We start from the raw sequence: 17,538 nt of genomic DNA, 5'->3' as shown, positions 1-17,538 counted from the left end.
TAACAATAACATTTATTATTACCAATTTATTTTATTGTTACTGAAGTGTTGTCATCCATTTAAATACGTTTGAATTTCGATTAAAAAATTAATTGTGTGGTTAAAGTACTCGTTATTTAAAGTACTTCGGGTAAAGAAAATAATATGAACTAAGGAAAATAGCAATAACAGAAATTGTAGAAAGGGTTTCAGTTGTTTGGCGAAATTTGATTAAAAATGTATAAAAATAATTTTATTATTATAATTTAAAAAAAATAACATTCTTAACAACCAATTTAGTTGATACAACTATATATTGATATAATTTTTATTCATTTGAATAATATAAATTCTTACTTTATATGCCCATCATAATTTATTAATTTACATAATAATATTTACATAATCTATATTGTCATAATACAAGTATTAATTAATGCATTTTATATGGAATCTCTTTTGGTTGACAACTGTATCCGTAGCGGACAGCGGATGAATATGCACAGAAAACTTTCTGGAAACGGGTCTGAAGCAGTTTTGAGTTTATGTGATTTGGCTTTAATTTACGCCAATATTTAATGGTTTCCTGCGCTTTCGCGTCACTCATTTCTTTATTAAAAGCCTTCGTAGCATGCTGGATCTGAAAATAAATGAAAAATAAACAATAATAGTTTACAAATTCAGTCGAGTCAAATGGCCGAGCTGTTAAAGACAGGGAGCCGCAAACCATAGTTACAATGGTCTACAACTGTAATCAAACAATAAAAAGTAGAAAATCATGAGAAAATACATTCATTTCATCACACCGGTTTATTTACGTTGGGTCCTGAAATTAAACAGTAATAAAAATTGTAATAAAAATGTAGAATTCAAGAGAAATAAAACCATAGTTAGTAAAACTTTCCCTTGGGTCGATGAATGCTGTTTTACCAAAAAATATGCTTTTAAAAACACTTGGAAGTTTATTCCATTCCTTTATGGATGTACAGTAAAATGTGACTTCAATAATATTTGTTGTTTTGGTTGGATGATTGACACCATACTTAAAAGGTTAAGAGTTGAGTACGGTGTAGCCAGTTAAGTACAATCTTATGGCATGAGTTATTCGAAAATTTCACGGGTCATAATTATACCATGGAGGGATAAAACTCCTTCCTATGTATTCTCAAATACAGAGTTAATAATATTAGGCCTATCACTCGTAACTTGTTGATAATTATAACATTAGTTGCCATAGTCATTTGAATAATTTTAATTTACCCAAAACGTAGTCAATAACAATATTTGTTGGCCTTATGGCAATTAAGTTAGGGATAAAAAAAAGGAATGAGTTATTACAGAATAGTCTTCTCGGATAAGTCTATAAGTCTATAACTGGAAGTCTAGTGTACACATCTTTTTTCATTCATAATAAGATTTATTTATTATCTTTCAAAGTAAACAAAATAACAATTTAAATATAAATAATTAAGAGGCAAAACCCAGAAAGTAATAACATTTGGAGGACTCCCTCCAAAAAAACTTGTGACGGGTAGCCAGTTAAGAAGTTGTAGTCATATTGAAGTTTGAACAAACAGAAACAAAACAAGACAAACAAACAAGTAAAACAAGACAACGACAAGTTAATAATAATAAAATACTATGGAAGCACAGAAAAACTAGAATAAATATATTCTTTTATTATTTATTATTATAAGTTATTTATGGAGTAGAATTTGTTTAAGTTTAAAAGAAAATATTTTTTTTAAAGTGCCATTTTAATTTCGTCGGGGAGATCATTAAATAATTTGGTGCCACTATAACGGATATTATGTTGCATTAATGTTAATTTGGTAGGGGGATGGTGAAGGTTACAGGAGGATCTAGTTTTATGGGTATGAATACTATTCTTTTTTATAAAGCTGCAAGAAAGTTTAGTTGGAAGTAGACAGTTGACATGTTCATCTGGCTCGTGTGCACTTTAAAGAACCCAGTACATCTTTCGGAAGAGTAGGAGGTTCCCCGGGTGTATTGGTCCATTCAGCCACTGTCGTTGTGGACAGACGAACGGGCGCCGTTTGATGGCAGTTGTGGTATGCGCAATTCGGCCGAGTAGGCTGCAACTCGCAGGTTATACACCACCACCCCCCCCCACCTCCCCCCACCCATTACAGTGGTACAAATCTCCTTCAGATTACAATTGCACTCGTATACGGGAGCATTTATAGTTTTTTTGAAATGTTTTGAAAAGATGATGATAAACACTGTATACTGCAGGGTATCATTACAATTTGTTTTGTTTTTTTGGCCTATTTAATTTTAGTGCGTTGGGTTCTTATCAGTTGATCTCAATCTGCTCCCTAATACAGTGGTGGGTAATGAAGCATGTTGGGTCGTCCCACTTTGCTAGGAGGTAACTTTCAGACAGTTAACACAAGTTTTTAATACAAGAAAACAAAGCAATACAATAGGTACAAAAGAACAATGTTAGAGTGTTAAGAACTATTTATTAGGAGACTATTCCCCTTAAAATAACTATGGTACATTAACAATAAGTATTGTATAGAAAAAAATCCCAAAAGGGCGGAGGCTGATACAGAAGGTAATAATAGAACATCAGATGTGTCATACTGAACTACGCCCAATAGGTAATCTGTTCCATAGGCATAGTGCGTACACTTAATCTGTTAAATATATTATATTTAAATTATTTCTATTTTTATAGCAATCTTCAAATATTGCACAAACAAATAAAAGTAATAATAATTTTAGTAGAACTAAGGGTATACCAACTCCCTGTGTTGAAAAATCATCAAAACAAAGTGCAGTATAACAGTATGTATGCTAACTAGTACAATATGAATATATAATATATTACATAGAGATACTAATAATATAATATTAATTTTACATTAGAAAACAGAAATGGAAACCACATAGGTCAAATTCAACGTTTTATATGTGCTACAATCCTTGTCCTATTAGTAAAATGGACGAGTCCGCCAATACGGCAAAACCACGCTGGTGGTTTTCAAATAAACCAAGTGTTTTAAAACTATTTATGTAAAAAATCCTGTACCCTAATCTTAAATATATTTACATATTACAAATAAGGGATAATAACTCTTAACTTTCGTGAAAAAATTAAGCGTTTTGGATAAGTAGTTTTTCAGCAACTGTAATTTTAGTTTTAACGTTACGTTCTGACTGTTAAGGAAAGCTTTGTCGACTTCGAAAATGTTCGCCTATCCTTTAACACTAGCCGGTCACTGACAAACTAAAACACTGCTTCAAAAAAGGGGCTGTGCCGACGAAGTATCTGAACCAATCAAATTTTAATTTAGGTCATTAGAAAGCTTGATTGATTAGCTTTTGCATGGTGGAACAGCCAATATCATTGGATAACTAGGTCAAACGTTATGAACGTTTTTGTAAAGATCTCAACAAATTTGCAAAACAAGCCTATTCTTTAACACAGGGCAATTTTCAAATCGTCTAACTTTAAAAATCAATGCCGACGACGTTTTAGGTTTTTTTAAATTAAAAAAAACATGACATTGTAGGTACTTAATTAGGCATTACAATGTCGAAACAGCCATAAAAATCGGTCAATTAATAACAAAGTTACATTGAAAAAACTTTCAAAAAATAGCTGTTTTTTGGTGATTTCGTGCCGTTTAGCGGAAATCGCCCGGATTTTTGGGTACATAAAACAAATTGTAATGGAACTAACTTTTCATAGACTGACATTAATATCATAAAAATAATATTCGATTAGAAAAAAGTTAATTTGTTGTTTTATTACCGTAATTTAAAATAGTCGATATCTATTTTTAGAGGTAAATCATCTTCTATGTTAACTTTTAATTAACTATTGATAATGTTGACTGTAAATTCTATAATTATATTATTAATTAATCCATCTACAATATTTCTAACCCTAATTTGACACTCATTTGTATATCGATATACATAGCAACGAACTACAAAGTTCGTGTTTATAATCGATTGTGTGGTTTACATCGGTACGGGCCACTAGACGACGGCGTTACGAGACTGATTGATTGGTTGATTTATTTTATTCGATATTCATACACAAAAGTTAAAATATACAATGTACAAAAAGAAAACCAGGATAACCCATTAAGTCGACAAATAAACTTATTTCCAATGGGGTCCAATCCGTATTAACTGAAAAGGTGAGTGGTTGGGCCTAGTACAATATATCATTAAGTTGGACGCAGTAAAATTGGAAAAACAAGAAAATACATATAAGACAAGATAACATCAAAAAACAATATTAAAAAATAACTTAATTAAACTGATATTCCAAGCTGTTCATTATTAAAATATTCTTTAAGTTTTATTTTGAAGGTTGCATTATTTTGTATTGATTTGAGTGAATTGGGGAGCCTGTTCCAGTCACGGATACCTAAGAAATAAAAAGTCGAATCATTAACGCCAGTAGCCTTAGGAGTGACAAAATTAAATGTTGTACCCCTGGTGAAATGGTTATGATGATCAGAAATTAACAAAAAGTTATCCTTAAGAAAAGAAGGTGTATTAAAGTTATAGCGAATTTTGTGAACATAATTTAATCTTAAAAACTTATTTCTGAGGCTGACATTAAGAAACCCAAGATCGTACATTGTATTAACCAGGGACAGTATGAACATTGTTAATAATGAACATTGTTAATAATGATATCGGTACGGGCCACTAGACGACGGTGTTACATTGACGCAACGCAACGACGTAAAAAATAGGGGTAACCGATCTTGCACTGTACTTGTAATTAGATTGTAATTTTGTTAATAAATAAAAGTAAATTTAATTACAATGTTTAGAATAAATCGTACTTACATTTTTACGGATTTTTGGCAGATCTTCCATTGTTAAGGCAGTATTTTTCTTTCCTAAGAATATAAGTCGTTCAGCAATACTTTTAGCCCTGTGGCTAACCCATCCTAAACGAGGTGTGTGAAGCTCGCCTCCTCCTGCTAAGGCGTTTGGATTGTTAATTACACTTGAATTCAATTTGGAATGCTATTAAAATAAAGACAATAAGTAAGATATTAATGTTATAAATTGTTTAAAACTTTACAACATACGCGAATAGTTTGAGGGAAATTCGTAAAGCTCTGTCTACACTATCAAACTTCATGTGACAAAAAAAAAGTGATGTGCCAATACACGGACACGATGATGTCATATCACTACCATATTTGGGCACATCGCACATTTTGATTGTGGCCACTGCCATACAAGAAATGGCCACCACTGCCTATACATGAAATGGCCACTACACTGTTCATAAGCGGTGGCCGCCACTGTCTATAAGAAGAAAGTAACCATCCTTTATTTCTGTTTCTTTATTATTAAGCTTTGTTTAATCATCATCATCATCAGCCGTTGTCAGTCCATTGCTGGACGAAAGCCTCAGCATGTTTCTGCCACAGTGCACGATCTCTAGCTGCTCCCTGCCACTGCACTGTACCCCAATACTTGTCTATTTCATCTCGCCATCTCACTCTTTGTCTTCCTCTATTTCTACTCCCATCCATCGGTCTCCATGATGTCATTAGCGAAGTCCATCTATTGTCTAATGAGGGTTACTTAAAAAACAGCAAAAGCTGACATATGCATGACGTCCTAAAAATCATCACTGTCTATACAAAAGATATGGCACTGCTTAAATACTTGAGGTAGCCACCGCCCACTGTGTGAAAAAGTAGTTCCTATACTGCCACTGCCTGTGCAAGAAGTGACTAGCACTATTGATCACTGCCAAAAGGTGATCACTACTTCTACTAGAGATGGTGGTAATAAGTTGTAACTTCGTATGAGGGGTCATAACAAGAATACAATAAATTATAGTGGTTTGCTGTAAATTACCATTATCGTATGGATGACGATCTAATAATAACACATTTTAATAAGGTTAATTGAAAATATCGATATGTCTCGAGTGACATGTTTTGGTAAATCTGAGACTACCATTATTAATATTATTATCAATCGAATGACGTCATACTTACACTTACCGTATTATACTACAAAAATTGATTTATTTTAAAATGAACAACGTTGGGCTATTAAACGGGAACTATTTCATAAAGTACAATTAGACTTGTATTATGATTGAGTATGCCATGAGTATAATCTTGGATAGACGATAGTAGCGCTCTGATTCACCAACAAATAAACAGATCAATCAATGTTCAAGAGTCGGGGCCTAATTACTACTTGGCAAAATGCTTGCAAAAATAACTTCATAATGTTCAAGTTATCCTTCAATATGGGATGTTTTTAGGCGCAGTCCACCAGTCGGACTTGTTTCCAATTTAGAGGTGGAATTGAGGAGGTGTGTTGACGGGAGGGCGGGTTATGTATGAACCAGTAGTGGATTTACTCGTCGAAGGTACGCTAATTCGTGCGAATGAATTCGGTATACCTATAACGCTTATTTGTAGAAGTAAAATAAAGCAAAACTGTGACCAAAGATAACAATAAGCCATGTAAAGCATAACCACCACTAAGAGAATTTAACATACTTGATACAGTAGGGAAGAAGAATCTAAGGTCAAGGAACTAGACTAAAAATTCCCGTTGTTTCGAGGGTACGTGTGATGGGCCCGGTGTATTATTAGTTTTCTTCCGTTTCAGAAATCGCGGGTCTGACCATCAGTATCGGTAAGGTGTTTTAAGCGCTCATTGAATATTGTATTATCATATCTGAAAGGTCAGGTCAGCCGCCATTATACGGAGATACAATTCAATAGTTACCGTTGATTCAACAGCTTCCTTCTTATTTTCCTGTTCTTCCTCTTTCTGGAGCGATTCTCTGGATCGATGCATATTGAATATCAATCGAATCTTACCGGTTCGACCTTTAGGCAAATCCGTTGCGATTGGCTTTTCTTTCTTGGTGACCGCGCGTCGGGCCGTTTTCAATGAATGCAATAAGTAAAGCGGCTCGGCATAAGGACTATGGTAGTTGTTATCTGTGTAAAAAAAAGGTGTTTTTTTTTTCAATTACTGCATAATACATGAATTATATAGTAAAGATTAATATGCCTATTAATGAATCACGTATTGGACAAAATACATCGACCGAAAATTGTAATTTCTCCGGCACATAATGACAACCGGATTTCATTAACATTTTACGTTATTCATTTTCTTTTCTACGTTCATATCGAGCTGAGCAATTTGTTTAAAAGCCTGCTACATAATATCATAAAAGTAGTTTTATCATTATATATTATTCTTTTGTACTTTAATTCGTGGTTAACATTTAAAAGTGAAATTGTAATACTCGAGTGATGACATCAATTTAAATAGAGGAAGAATCAATAACAATGCTTTGTGTAGACGTCGACCAATGAGAACCCTGAGAACAGGACGGGTTTCAGTATTTGAATTGAAGGCACTATACACTATACAAAGGCACTCGTTAAAATTCTATTTATTGATGGCAATGGCGTAATTTTAATCGATTATATTAGTGTCGGAAATTCAATGTTTTCTTTCTACTACCGTATATGACGTAAATTCCAATTATAAGGCGGGCACATTTTTATTAATATCAATAATTTACCTCGATTGCTTTGTCGGATTCTGTCTAAATGCTCCTGCAACTGTTTCTCTGTCAGGCCTATTAATCGTGCACCGGCCGCGTAGTGACTCACAACGTGTGGCGCATTCATTCTTTTGTATTTCTTATGGAAATAGCTAAATAAAGAAAACGTTTAAGAAATGCAATTATCAATATGATCATTTCAATAACACCAACAACGTCATCTAGTATGTTTGTTTTTAATACTAGATTCAGGAAAGGGAAATATATACCGATTATCAGTGCTGTATCCAGATACCATCTCCATGACATGGTGCCTGTACCATGTAGGCCTATGGTAGGTTGATGATCTATGATACTATGTGATATGTGATGCTGCCATTTCCTATGATACTGGGAAATAGATACAGTACTGAGAATCGGATGAACTAAGCTATCAAAAACCCATAACCCGATACTGTGAAATATAGGAATTTAACCGGCCATAATCACCCGTTCATTTCCCCGTTTTACCATTCACTTCCATTTCTTTGACGGTCATCAGCGATTACATTTAAATCAATGATCATGTTTAAGAATGTGAAAGCCCAAACGAATGAGATGAAGAATGAATGAATGGATAGTATTAAGAATGGATGAATATGCGTTATGAGTTGTGTATATAATGATTTAGAAGAAAAGATGATTGATTTAAAAAAACGATATTTCTTTTATACTAGGTTAACTTGTCAACTTGACTAACTCAAGCTGCAAAAATAGCAATGCATTATGTTGTCGGCGAAGAATGATAAACTTGGAGTAGTTGGGACAAGTGTATCTAACTAGGATGAAGCATTACGCAGACGGGTCCTAATATATGCCTCTCACACACGAGTGTACGATATCCCTTACCATTACAGTATAGTATGCCATACTGGACAGTACGTATGGATGACATGATGAGAGAATATATGGAGGAATGTTAAAGGTGTAGATGAATAAATTATTACAAATAGATGTGGTCGTGTAAGGTTACAAAAAAAAAGCAATCACAGAAAGAAGATATTATTTTTTTTACCCGACAAGCTCATCCATCTGTTTAAGAGCAGACTTCTTCATAAATTGTGTCAGTGCATCAAAGAGAAGATGCTCTTGACCAGAGTCTTGCTTCGGCAGTTCCTCGTCATTCTGAGCGGCTTTTAAAAATAAACGATGACATTACATTTCAGTCAACAATTAACATATAGGGCCTATATTTTTTTAATTATAAGTTTACGTATCTATTACAGTAAAAACAGATACGGGAATCAAGAACCTTTTTTATATTTAGGAAATGCTCCTAGTGAGGATGGTGTCAGTGGATATGTCAACCAGGATTGAGGTAGGGAGGGTGTTTGCAAAGGGTTGCCAAACCTTGCTAGCAATTCACTCTTGATAAGGCCGCTTTGATTAATTAGTTAGTCAATTTATTGTAACCTTACCAAACATTTCCAGAAATTTTTCTGTATTGGTCATCAATGTAAGAAACTCCTGAAAGTCAATTTCTCCGTTACCTACAAAAACAAAAAAATCATTAATTAAAAAGCCTTTATTTGTCTGATTTTAAGATATCAATTAATTCAATAAATAATTGAATTTTCATCGTATTTGTATTAATATATACTATAATATAAAACCATAATCTACGGTATAACGATTCCGATCCGCTATTTATCGATATTCTCAATACAAAATGTTTATTTTTATACGACAATGTTTCATTATCTTACCGTCGACATCAATTTGGGAAAGAACATCTTCGATTTCCTTATGTGAGATGTAGATATCTACCGATGCTAGTGCAGAATGCAGCTCATCTGCGTCGATAGATCCTTCGCCATTAGTATCGAACAAATCAAATACTTCCTGGAAAGCTGTATGAAGATAAGAAGAGAGTAATTTGAAATATATTGAAATAGTTCAAGTCTTTTCTTTAGTCATCTAAACTGCAGTAAAGTAAAGTTAATTTTAACAACAGAGATCGTTTTGTTTAATTTAGGCAATGGCTTCTCATGTTAAGATTGAGTAGGGGTTACGCCGGTGTATTGGTTTATTTTCAACCATGTAGTTTTTTATAGACGAATAACGCTGTTTGGTTCAGATATTTACGACACGAAGAAACCTTTAGGAAGAAGAAATTGTGTTTGTCCTTCACGCCTGTGTGCAATTCAGTTACGCTACAGATTTACATTATTAAGTAGATATGATATAAAGCTTGATAGTAGTAAAGGCCAACTCAGACAGCATCGTACGACGAGGCCCGACGAAATGTCTTGACTCGTCGGTGCTGTCTGAGTTGATTCCTGACGAGACGAGTCATCTTGAGATAGTGTAGCGTCGGGCGTAGTTTTTAGGTCGTCAGGAGAACTTTCTCGGACGAGAGTTTGCCTTAAGTCTATCGACTTCCAATATCTAACCTTCAATTTGCTTGCTGGTGAGGGAAGGCTCTTCTAATTTTTTCTGTTTTGGTGCCTGTACACTTCCTCGACGTCGATGTCCTGAGGCAGCAGTTGGCGTTCCAAACGGAGAAACGCTTTTCCGTCGACCACCACCACTGGTGCTCATGCGACGTCCTCGGTTGAGTTCGTGAGCATATATACTGATACTGGTGCGGCGGCGGTTGGCCTATTAGAAACACCAATTGTGATCAAAGAAGTAAACTGCGTAATATCCACGTTAAAGATGAAGACAAACCAAATAAATGGTAATCAGAATTATGATTTGAAAGATAAGATTATAAAAGAACAATATGCACAAACGAAGGACACAAGAAAGTGTCCCATTGATATGGGTGTCCATTCAATAGGGATTAAAACATAGGCCTATTTCCCCTCGATCATTCTGTATGGGTGCCCCAAAGAAAGAGGGGTTAGGCCTAGGCTGTTGTTGCGATTTTATAACTAAATAACCATAAAAAGTGCTTAAATAACAGGGAAGACAAAAATACACAAAATGTGCGTAATTGTGATACAACACAATACAAGTGATTACATATACAAATTTAGCGTTTGATCGCATATTAAATTCAAGTCGTTTAACATTTCTTTAAAAAATATTGTTGGCATAAATTAATATGCGTCTCTCCCGGGCCCTGTTTATGTGATTATCCCCCATAAAATAAAGCTCTGTGCTTTTTAATCTTCAAATACGCCATTGAAACATTTCATGCACAAACCTTGGCGTTCTTTAAGGACATTTTTCGTTTGACGTTGGATTTGACAAAAGAATTTTGTCGATTAGGTGTATCGACATTTACTGATCCTTTCGGAGAATCACTCATTCTTGTCTGCTCAACCTGATTAGCATGCAGAAACACAGCTCCTCTTCGTTGGGTGCCTTCTGAAGACATCAATAGATATTCCAAGACACTAAATGATTTAATAGGTATAATCTTTAGACATCCTTCTAACGAGGGCCCATTGCTAGACGTTATCGCATGCAGGTGTTTGAGGAATGTATTGTATGTGTAGAGCGCGTAACGATAACAACCGTCTTCGTAACCAGGCGCACGCGTGTTTTTGATAAAAATTAGCCTCTAATGTACGCGCCGCGCACACAATATAAGCCGTGCTAAGAAAATGCATACACAGTATGCTTACTCCCAATAAAGTATCGATATCTTAGGCCTATTGTTTTAATTGTGTGTTTTGTTACATTGTTTGACCGAGAGCGAGGAAGGAACAGAGAAGAGGAATACAATGTCGACTGCTTTGAAGACCGCGATGATATTTTACAAATACCGCAATTGAAAAAAGTAATTCAATACAAAATAGAAAATAGTTGTGTTGGAATTATGCATGCACAACCATGCACACTCAATCAAAATCAATAACTATATATATATTTCAAATTTAACTATTGATTGAAACGCCAGGTAGCATACCAAAGAATTGCTGCAATATAAATTCAACGATGAGCCACCATTAAATTATGTATTCAGACTTTGAAAAATAAAGTCAATAAAAAATGATCGATTTTGGTGGTGGTATTGTTTGAAACCAGAGACCGCCTGATGCGAGTTCACTCCCTTCCTTTCCATCCCATCAAAATAATTTAACGAAAATACACATATTTTTAAACAAATTATGAATACATCAGAAACTAGAAAGCCACTCCGAGAGTGCATACCTCCTACATATGATTTCTCCGGTAAAAAAAAATATATATATATTTGTGTGCGTCTTAATGCTGTTTGTGATTTAGGCTAATTTCACTACAAGCATGTGTGTATGCGAGTTTGGTGTAATGGTTATGTAACAAGTCTTTCAATTAACAATAGCTTCAGTTGACTAACAATAGAACAGCAACGCGAAAATCAAACGAGTGAATTTGAAAAGAAATAGGTTTTTTAAACTACTCGCATCAAAAAACGTGTACATTAAATCAAATTATGTTTTAAAGTTACAAATCACAAATTATAACTCTTGCCTCTTGTAAATTTTTTGGACAGGTAGTTCTCGAGAGAAAATGCAATTTAAGTTTATTTGTCACTTTAAGACTGCTCGCCGGCTTTTGAAAAATTCTGTCCTATCTTTTAACACTAGCAGGTCTGAAAAGTATATTAAAAAGTGGTCCAGAATTGGGACCATGGTCCCAAATGGTCCCACAATTTAATGGAATGGTCCTTGACCACATATCTATCTGTATATTCATTTTAGTAAAGATCTTGTAATTACTTTTTGAGTAATCCTGCTAACAAACAAACTAGCCCTCGCGCATAGCGCGATACTTGGCCAAATCAAAATTGGCCTCCTGAAATTGACCCAATTTTCACCAAAAGTGTGTGTCTTATGCTGTGTGATTTAGGCTAATTTCACTACAATCATGTGTATACGTGTTTGGTGTACAGGTTATGTAACCAGCCTTTAAACGAACAATAGCTTCAGTCGGCTAACAATAGAACAGCAACGCGAAAAACACACGGGTGAATTTGAAAAGAAATAGGTTTTGTAAACTACTCGCATCAAAAAACCTCTATATTAAATCTAATTAAGTTTTAAAATTACAAATCGCAAATTATAACTCTTGCCTCTTGTACAAAAATGAAGTTTTTTGGACAAGTAGTTCTCGAGAAAATGCAATTTAAGTTTACTTGTTAATTTAAGACTGCTCACCGGCTTTTGATAATTTTTAAAAGTAGTCCAGAATTGCACCCGATTCTCGTACGGTTCATGTCTAACAACAAGAAACTGCTGCGCTGTTTCATGTCAAGCGACCATAACAGGCCCGTCCATATCACGCATGTGTCACTGTTGCATGTCCCAGTACTGTACTACTGTAAAACTTCATTCATCTAATGTGAAATTGTCCGCCGGCAACCAGAGTCGAGTCGTAGGCCCAACCAAACAATGGAACTCGCTCGTGATTGGTGAACATTATTATAGACCTGGGTTAAACTAGGAGGCCAAGGCCCTAGATTTGTGTATGTTTCGAACAGTGTATGCAATTCTAGGATTTAGATTTCTGTTTAAGCAAACTATCAGGATATTTCAGTAAAAATGTCGATGATTTTCCACCAAGAATTAGTTAGCGAAATGTCTGTACAAGTTCGCCAAATTTGGTACGGGTTGACCTGATCGTCTCTAAAATGGGTCCGATATCGCCTTGGACGAGTCCTCCTAAATACCAAGCCCCCCTATCAATAATTATAACTTGGAGGACCCTCTTGAACCATGCTTGAACCGACCCGACCGATCGTATGTCAACCCTTTCTAGCCTGCCTAAGGAGACCGTGCAGTTTTGTGCCAAGATAAGTATAAATAAATATAGATATAAAAGTATATATAAATATATGTAAGCTAGGCCTAGCCTAGTGGTGGCCTGTAGTAGGCCTAGCTAGACCTATCTAGTAGGCTAGGCTAGCCGTGATTATTTACCCATGCATCCGCCTCAGGATGCTCTAGCTGATTGCTCTATGAGGCCAGGCCTCATTATACCCTAACACATTTTATATATGATTCATACCCAAGTTTAATTAAATGCTAAATGCCTAGTAGTATAATGTTCGATTCGGGTATGAACTGACCAAAATATATACAATTTGGCATGGGTAAGAGTGGCATGGGTACGAGTTTGTTATGGTACGAGTTTGTTATGGTACGGGTGAGCCAGTATCCCCTCCCCCACCCCCTTAGCTAGGCTAACCAATGGCGATCCACCTATGGCATGGCTAGGCCCAGTAGTATCATCCATTTCCCGGTCTTCTTGAGATAAAATTAAACTAATGATGTTTAACTACATTTTTGCTACAAACTACAGCACTAAACTACTAAATATGTCCGGTCAACCCCGTCCCGTACCCATACCAACTCATATCCATGACAGCTGATGCGTATCCAAGTAAAGTTGAATGCTATGTAAAACATTTATTATTTCTTGAAATGGGACCCTCTACCCACTTCACGGCATTTTTCTCGCTCTTCTGTGGTCGATCTATAAATCCTATGATAGACTTTAGGATTTCGTATTCTTCTAGATAACAATTTTTTTTAAAAAAACATCTAATTGGTTAGTGTGATTAAATTTATATTTGTACGTATGTTTCAAACCAAATACAGTAGGCTTACAGTTCTGTATTTAAATTTAAAACATTTCTATTTCCAGATGGTTGTAGCTGTGCTTTCAGAAATAAAAGATATCGTCATGAATTTTTCCCACCCTCGTACCTCCTAGAATTTGATACTACTACTTGGATCTGGGCAATGTCATCAGATAATGATTTGCACATACAGTAGTTACACTAACCCTATTATCAACTAATAATGTGATTTAATAATATTTTTTACAGTTATTTGAAGAAATACATGATTCATTGTGGAAATCGAAGTGATTCAAATACAATAAAAGAGGATAGAACAAATTTGTTGAAATGATGTCCACCATTATTCAGATGTACTGTACATTGTGCACAAAAATATTAGACAGTAGGGTCGTTCTATGCCAAGTTTGGTTTGTTTATTTTCAAAAATGAAGTTTTAACTGGGGTTAGAAAAAGTCACCATTAATGTCACATATTAATAATGCAAATACAAAATAGAAAGTTGTTTGTTGTTTCATATCAAATATAATATGGTACTTGGTTCGTATATGATTGAACAAATATCTTGTACAACTTTAACTTTATGTATTGTCCATGTGTGCAAATCTTTTTTAAATCTAGAGTGACACTGCCAAAGCATAGAAGTTACAATTGTAACAAAATAGCACCCTTAAAAATTAAAAATGCTTTTTCAAGTAAAAATATTAACTATGAATTATTTTACGTTCATAAAGTTAGGGGAGACTGTACTCAATAAAAATATGTAGTTCCCCATAGTATCTCAATTGTGTGTACATTCCATTACCCAAATGATATCGGACCTATATTTTAATGTATAATAATAATGCAACTATAAATGTACATTTACACAATGTTTATGCAAAATGTTTTACCTCTATAATATAATTTCAAAAGATTTTAATTGATTGACTATACATAATAAATATTATTTTATTAATTTTGATTTGATCATTTACTTTACAATAGTATCTTTTGTTTTTTATTAAATATGTTAATTAGTAACCAACTGAAATAAAATTTAATACATGTTGCGATCCGTGAAATTAAACTATATTAAAGCACTAATAATGTATTTGACTTGTTTGCTTTAATTAATTATCAACAACATTTACACTAACACCAAACTGCAGTCAGTCAGCCATAACAGGTAATTTTATGATGGTACACTTGTTCGGCTACCATATAAAGGAAGAATTTCCAGTATACAGAATATGCCACTGGTAAACGCGCTAGACGAGAAGAATACAGTAATAGGATGTACAACAAGCCAAGTTTAATTGTTCTAGATAGTTATTCATTTAAAATACCATTTACATACAGTTATATACAATAAGGATTTAAAAATATTACATACACTATGACTATATGAGTTAATTACACAGGCTTTTGCGAGTATTAATGTGCAGCAATCATACCAACTCACCCAGCCTGATGAAGTCAAATTATTAATGTACATGAGCCCAGACATCAATAAAAAAATTAATGCTCATATCAATAACAATGACCAGATTATTTTATTGTTGATCAACTTCACAATTTACAAAAGGGCCAAATATTTCATTATTGACTGATTTGGTAAAGGGTGGTGGCACACCAATAACTGATTCTACCTATCCGAAAGATGCATTGGTTTTATAGTAGATTGATTTGGATGATGCTATTGTACAGTTATGTATATGTTATTCTACATATATGTTACTCTACATATACAAACACATTACCTGGTTTATTCTCATTGATGGGTACACCCACACTTTTACATAAATTGTCCATATCTGTAGCTGAAAAATATAAATACGTCACTGCATTAGATATTTTAGTAATGATACAATAAAATTAGCTTTTAATGTTACCATGCAGCAAACAAAATATATATATATTTCTCACAGAATTTGTTGTTAAGTGTAATAAGTACTTTTTAGGATGAGAAATTAAGGTATAATCTCTGAGAAGCTACTTACCACACACAAATGATGTGAACTGATAAAAATTGCTTTGCTTTGGTGGTACTGTACCTCTAAATCATGCCGCTCTCCTGCGAGTGGTGCTAAACCATTCCAAGTTTTTCAAGAGACCTTCTAGTATAGTACAGTATTGAGAAATTTGATTTGATACACTAATAAAGATGCTTAATAATATTGGCTGCTACCATCTTCCGTTGACTGCAATGTAGAAATTGAGACGGACAGTAAATTTTTGTTTATTAATATTAAACATTTCATAAACTGTAACATGGCTTTTACAGTGGTCGTACAGGTATAGAATATAATATAATGGATGGTTTTAAATTTGTATAGCGCATACTAGTGCTAGTAGTATGTAGTAGGCTAGGCAGCCTTCATCATTAGGTCCTGTTTTTAGTATTCAAAGAAATTATTTCAACTCAAGCTTTCTTTGAGACAACTTTGCTGTAAGTATAAGAGTTAGTTAGTTAGTTGCTGGCCAGAGACTCGTCAATTTATTGTTGATATTTTATTACTCCATCGTCGATAACATATTTTCCTGTAACAGTAACTATTATTTCATTTCATCACATTTCATAATTTGTTTTTGTTTAGGTAGTATAAGTGTACATTATTTGATTTATTAAACTAGAAATAAATGGAACTACTAGTAACTTCCCTATTTAAAAATTGTCTTGTCTAGCATCGGCCTTGCCTTCTACTGGGTATAGGTAGAAGGTAGAGCCCGCCGAGGCACTCTGGTAGACACGAGCTAGGCCCCCATTAAAGAAGACCAAGGCCTACCCGTAGGCCGACCTCTCTCGCGGAGTGACTAATAAGCATACGCGGCTAGAGCGAATCTCTTCCCGGTTCCATACACTGAACCACCACTCTAGCTAGCCTACAATATTTAGTGAGACTCGTCAATTTACTATTAAGGCATGCATTGCTAGATATTTTACACATTGATAATACATTTTCTCATATTGGAAGTACTTATTATTTTAATTCATTATGTTTCATACTTTATTTTTTTAGACGTTAGTTTCCTTCCTTGATTGAATGAATTGAAAATAAATAAACATATTGTATTAATTAAAGGTTCCTTTAGCAAAATGGAATAACCTTTCCTGTAGTATAAGAATACAAAAATAATTGGGAGCTCCGTACCTGTGCGATGAAGTCTGTGAGTTAAAGAATACTCGAGCGGAAGAATAACACACACACTAACCTAATCTATTTACCAGCAAAACAGCGTCCTCTCCGATTTTTTCGCGTAGATTTTAAATAACGAAAAAATAAATGTCAAATAATAGCTAATTAATGACTAATTATTACACACACTTAATATTTAATAGTGTAAGTTTGTTCCACACATAAAACAGCATTTAATTCCAAAATTGTAATACAATTATATTGGAAAGTTAGATTTGTATTGGTAATTGAAATTTATTATTTGGACTAATAATAAAACACTGTAA

The 17,538-nt window shown here is 34.2% G+C and overlaps 1 protein-coding gene across 2 annotated transcripts; it reads right to left on the bottom strand.

Annotated features, from left to right (window-relative positions):
• Nucleotides 1-283: 283 nt before the first annotated feature.
• Nucleotides 284-17,243, bottom strand: LOC144844787 (uncharacterized). 2 transcript variants are annotated; one of them, XM_078701861.1, is made up of 10 exons: nt 17,228-17,243; nt 16,076-16,276; nt 15,836-15,895; nt 9,286-9,429; nt 8,998-9,069; nt 8,595-8,712; nt 7,559-7,692; nt 6,745-6,962; nt 4,822-5,004; nt 286-619 (listed from the first exon to the last, which is right to left on the bottom strand). In XM_078701861.1, exons 3-10 carry the CDS (start codon nt 15,885-15,887, stop codon nt 413-415), a joined length of 1,128 nt encoding a protein of 375 aa, XP_078557987.1. In that variant the 5' UTR covers nt 15,888-15,895; nt 16,076-16,276; nt 17,228-17,243; the 3' UTR covers nt 286-412. The 2 variants fall into 2 exon arrangements, with proteins under 2 accessions (XP_078557979.1, XP_078557987.1); XM_078701853.1 differs by lacking the exons at nt 15,836-15,895; nt 16,076-16,276; nt 17,228-17,243 and adding exons at nt 9,973-10,180; nt 10,731-10,970 and having other exon boundaries at nt 284-619.
• Nucleotides 17,244-17,538: the final 295 nt, after the last annotated feature.

This window comes from Antedon bifida, chromosome 1, assembly GCF_963402885.1.
Source record: "Antedon bifida chromosome 1, ecAntBifi1.1, whole genome shotgun sequence".
Lineage (NCBI taxonomy): Eukaryota > Metazoa > Echinodermata > Crinoidea > Comatulida > Antedonidae > Antedon > Antedon bifida.
Note: the sequence above shows the minus strand (reverse complement) of the source record. Positions and strands in the feature narration are given on the sequence as shown.

Bases quoted from the DNA above. Each gene is read 5' to 3' on its own strand.
- LOC144844787 (XM_078701853.1), bottom strand. From the start codon at position 10,904: ATGTCTTCAGAAGGCACCCAACGAAGAGGAGCTGTGTTTCTGCATGCT. The intron at 8,713-8,997 runs GTAAGGTTACAA...TATTTTTAAAAG, and splicing joins AAAATTTCTGGAAATGTTTG to CCGCTCAGAATGACGAGGAA. The intron at 620-4,821 runs GTAAGTACGATT...ATTTATTTTCAG, and splicing joins TGCCAAAAATCCGTAAAAAT to ATCCAGCATGCTACGAAGGC.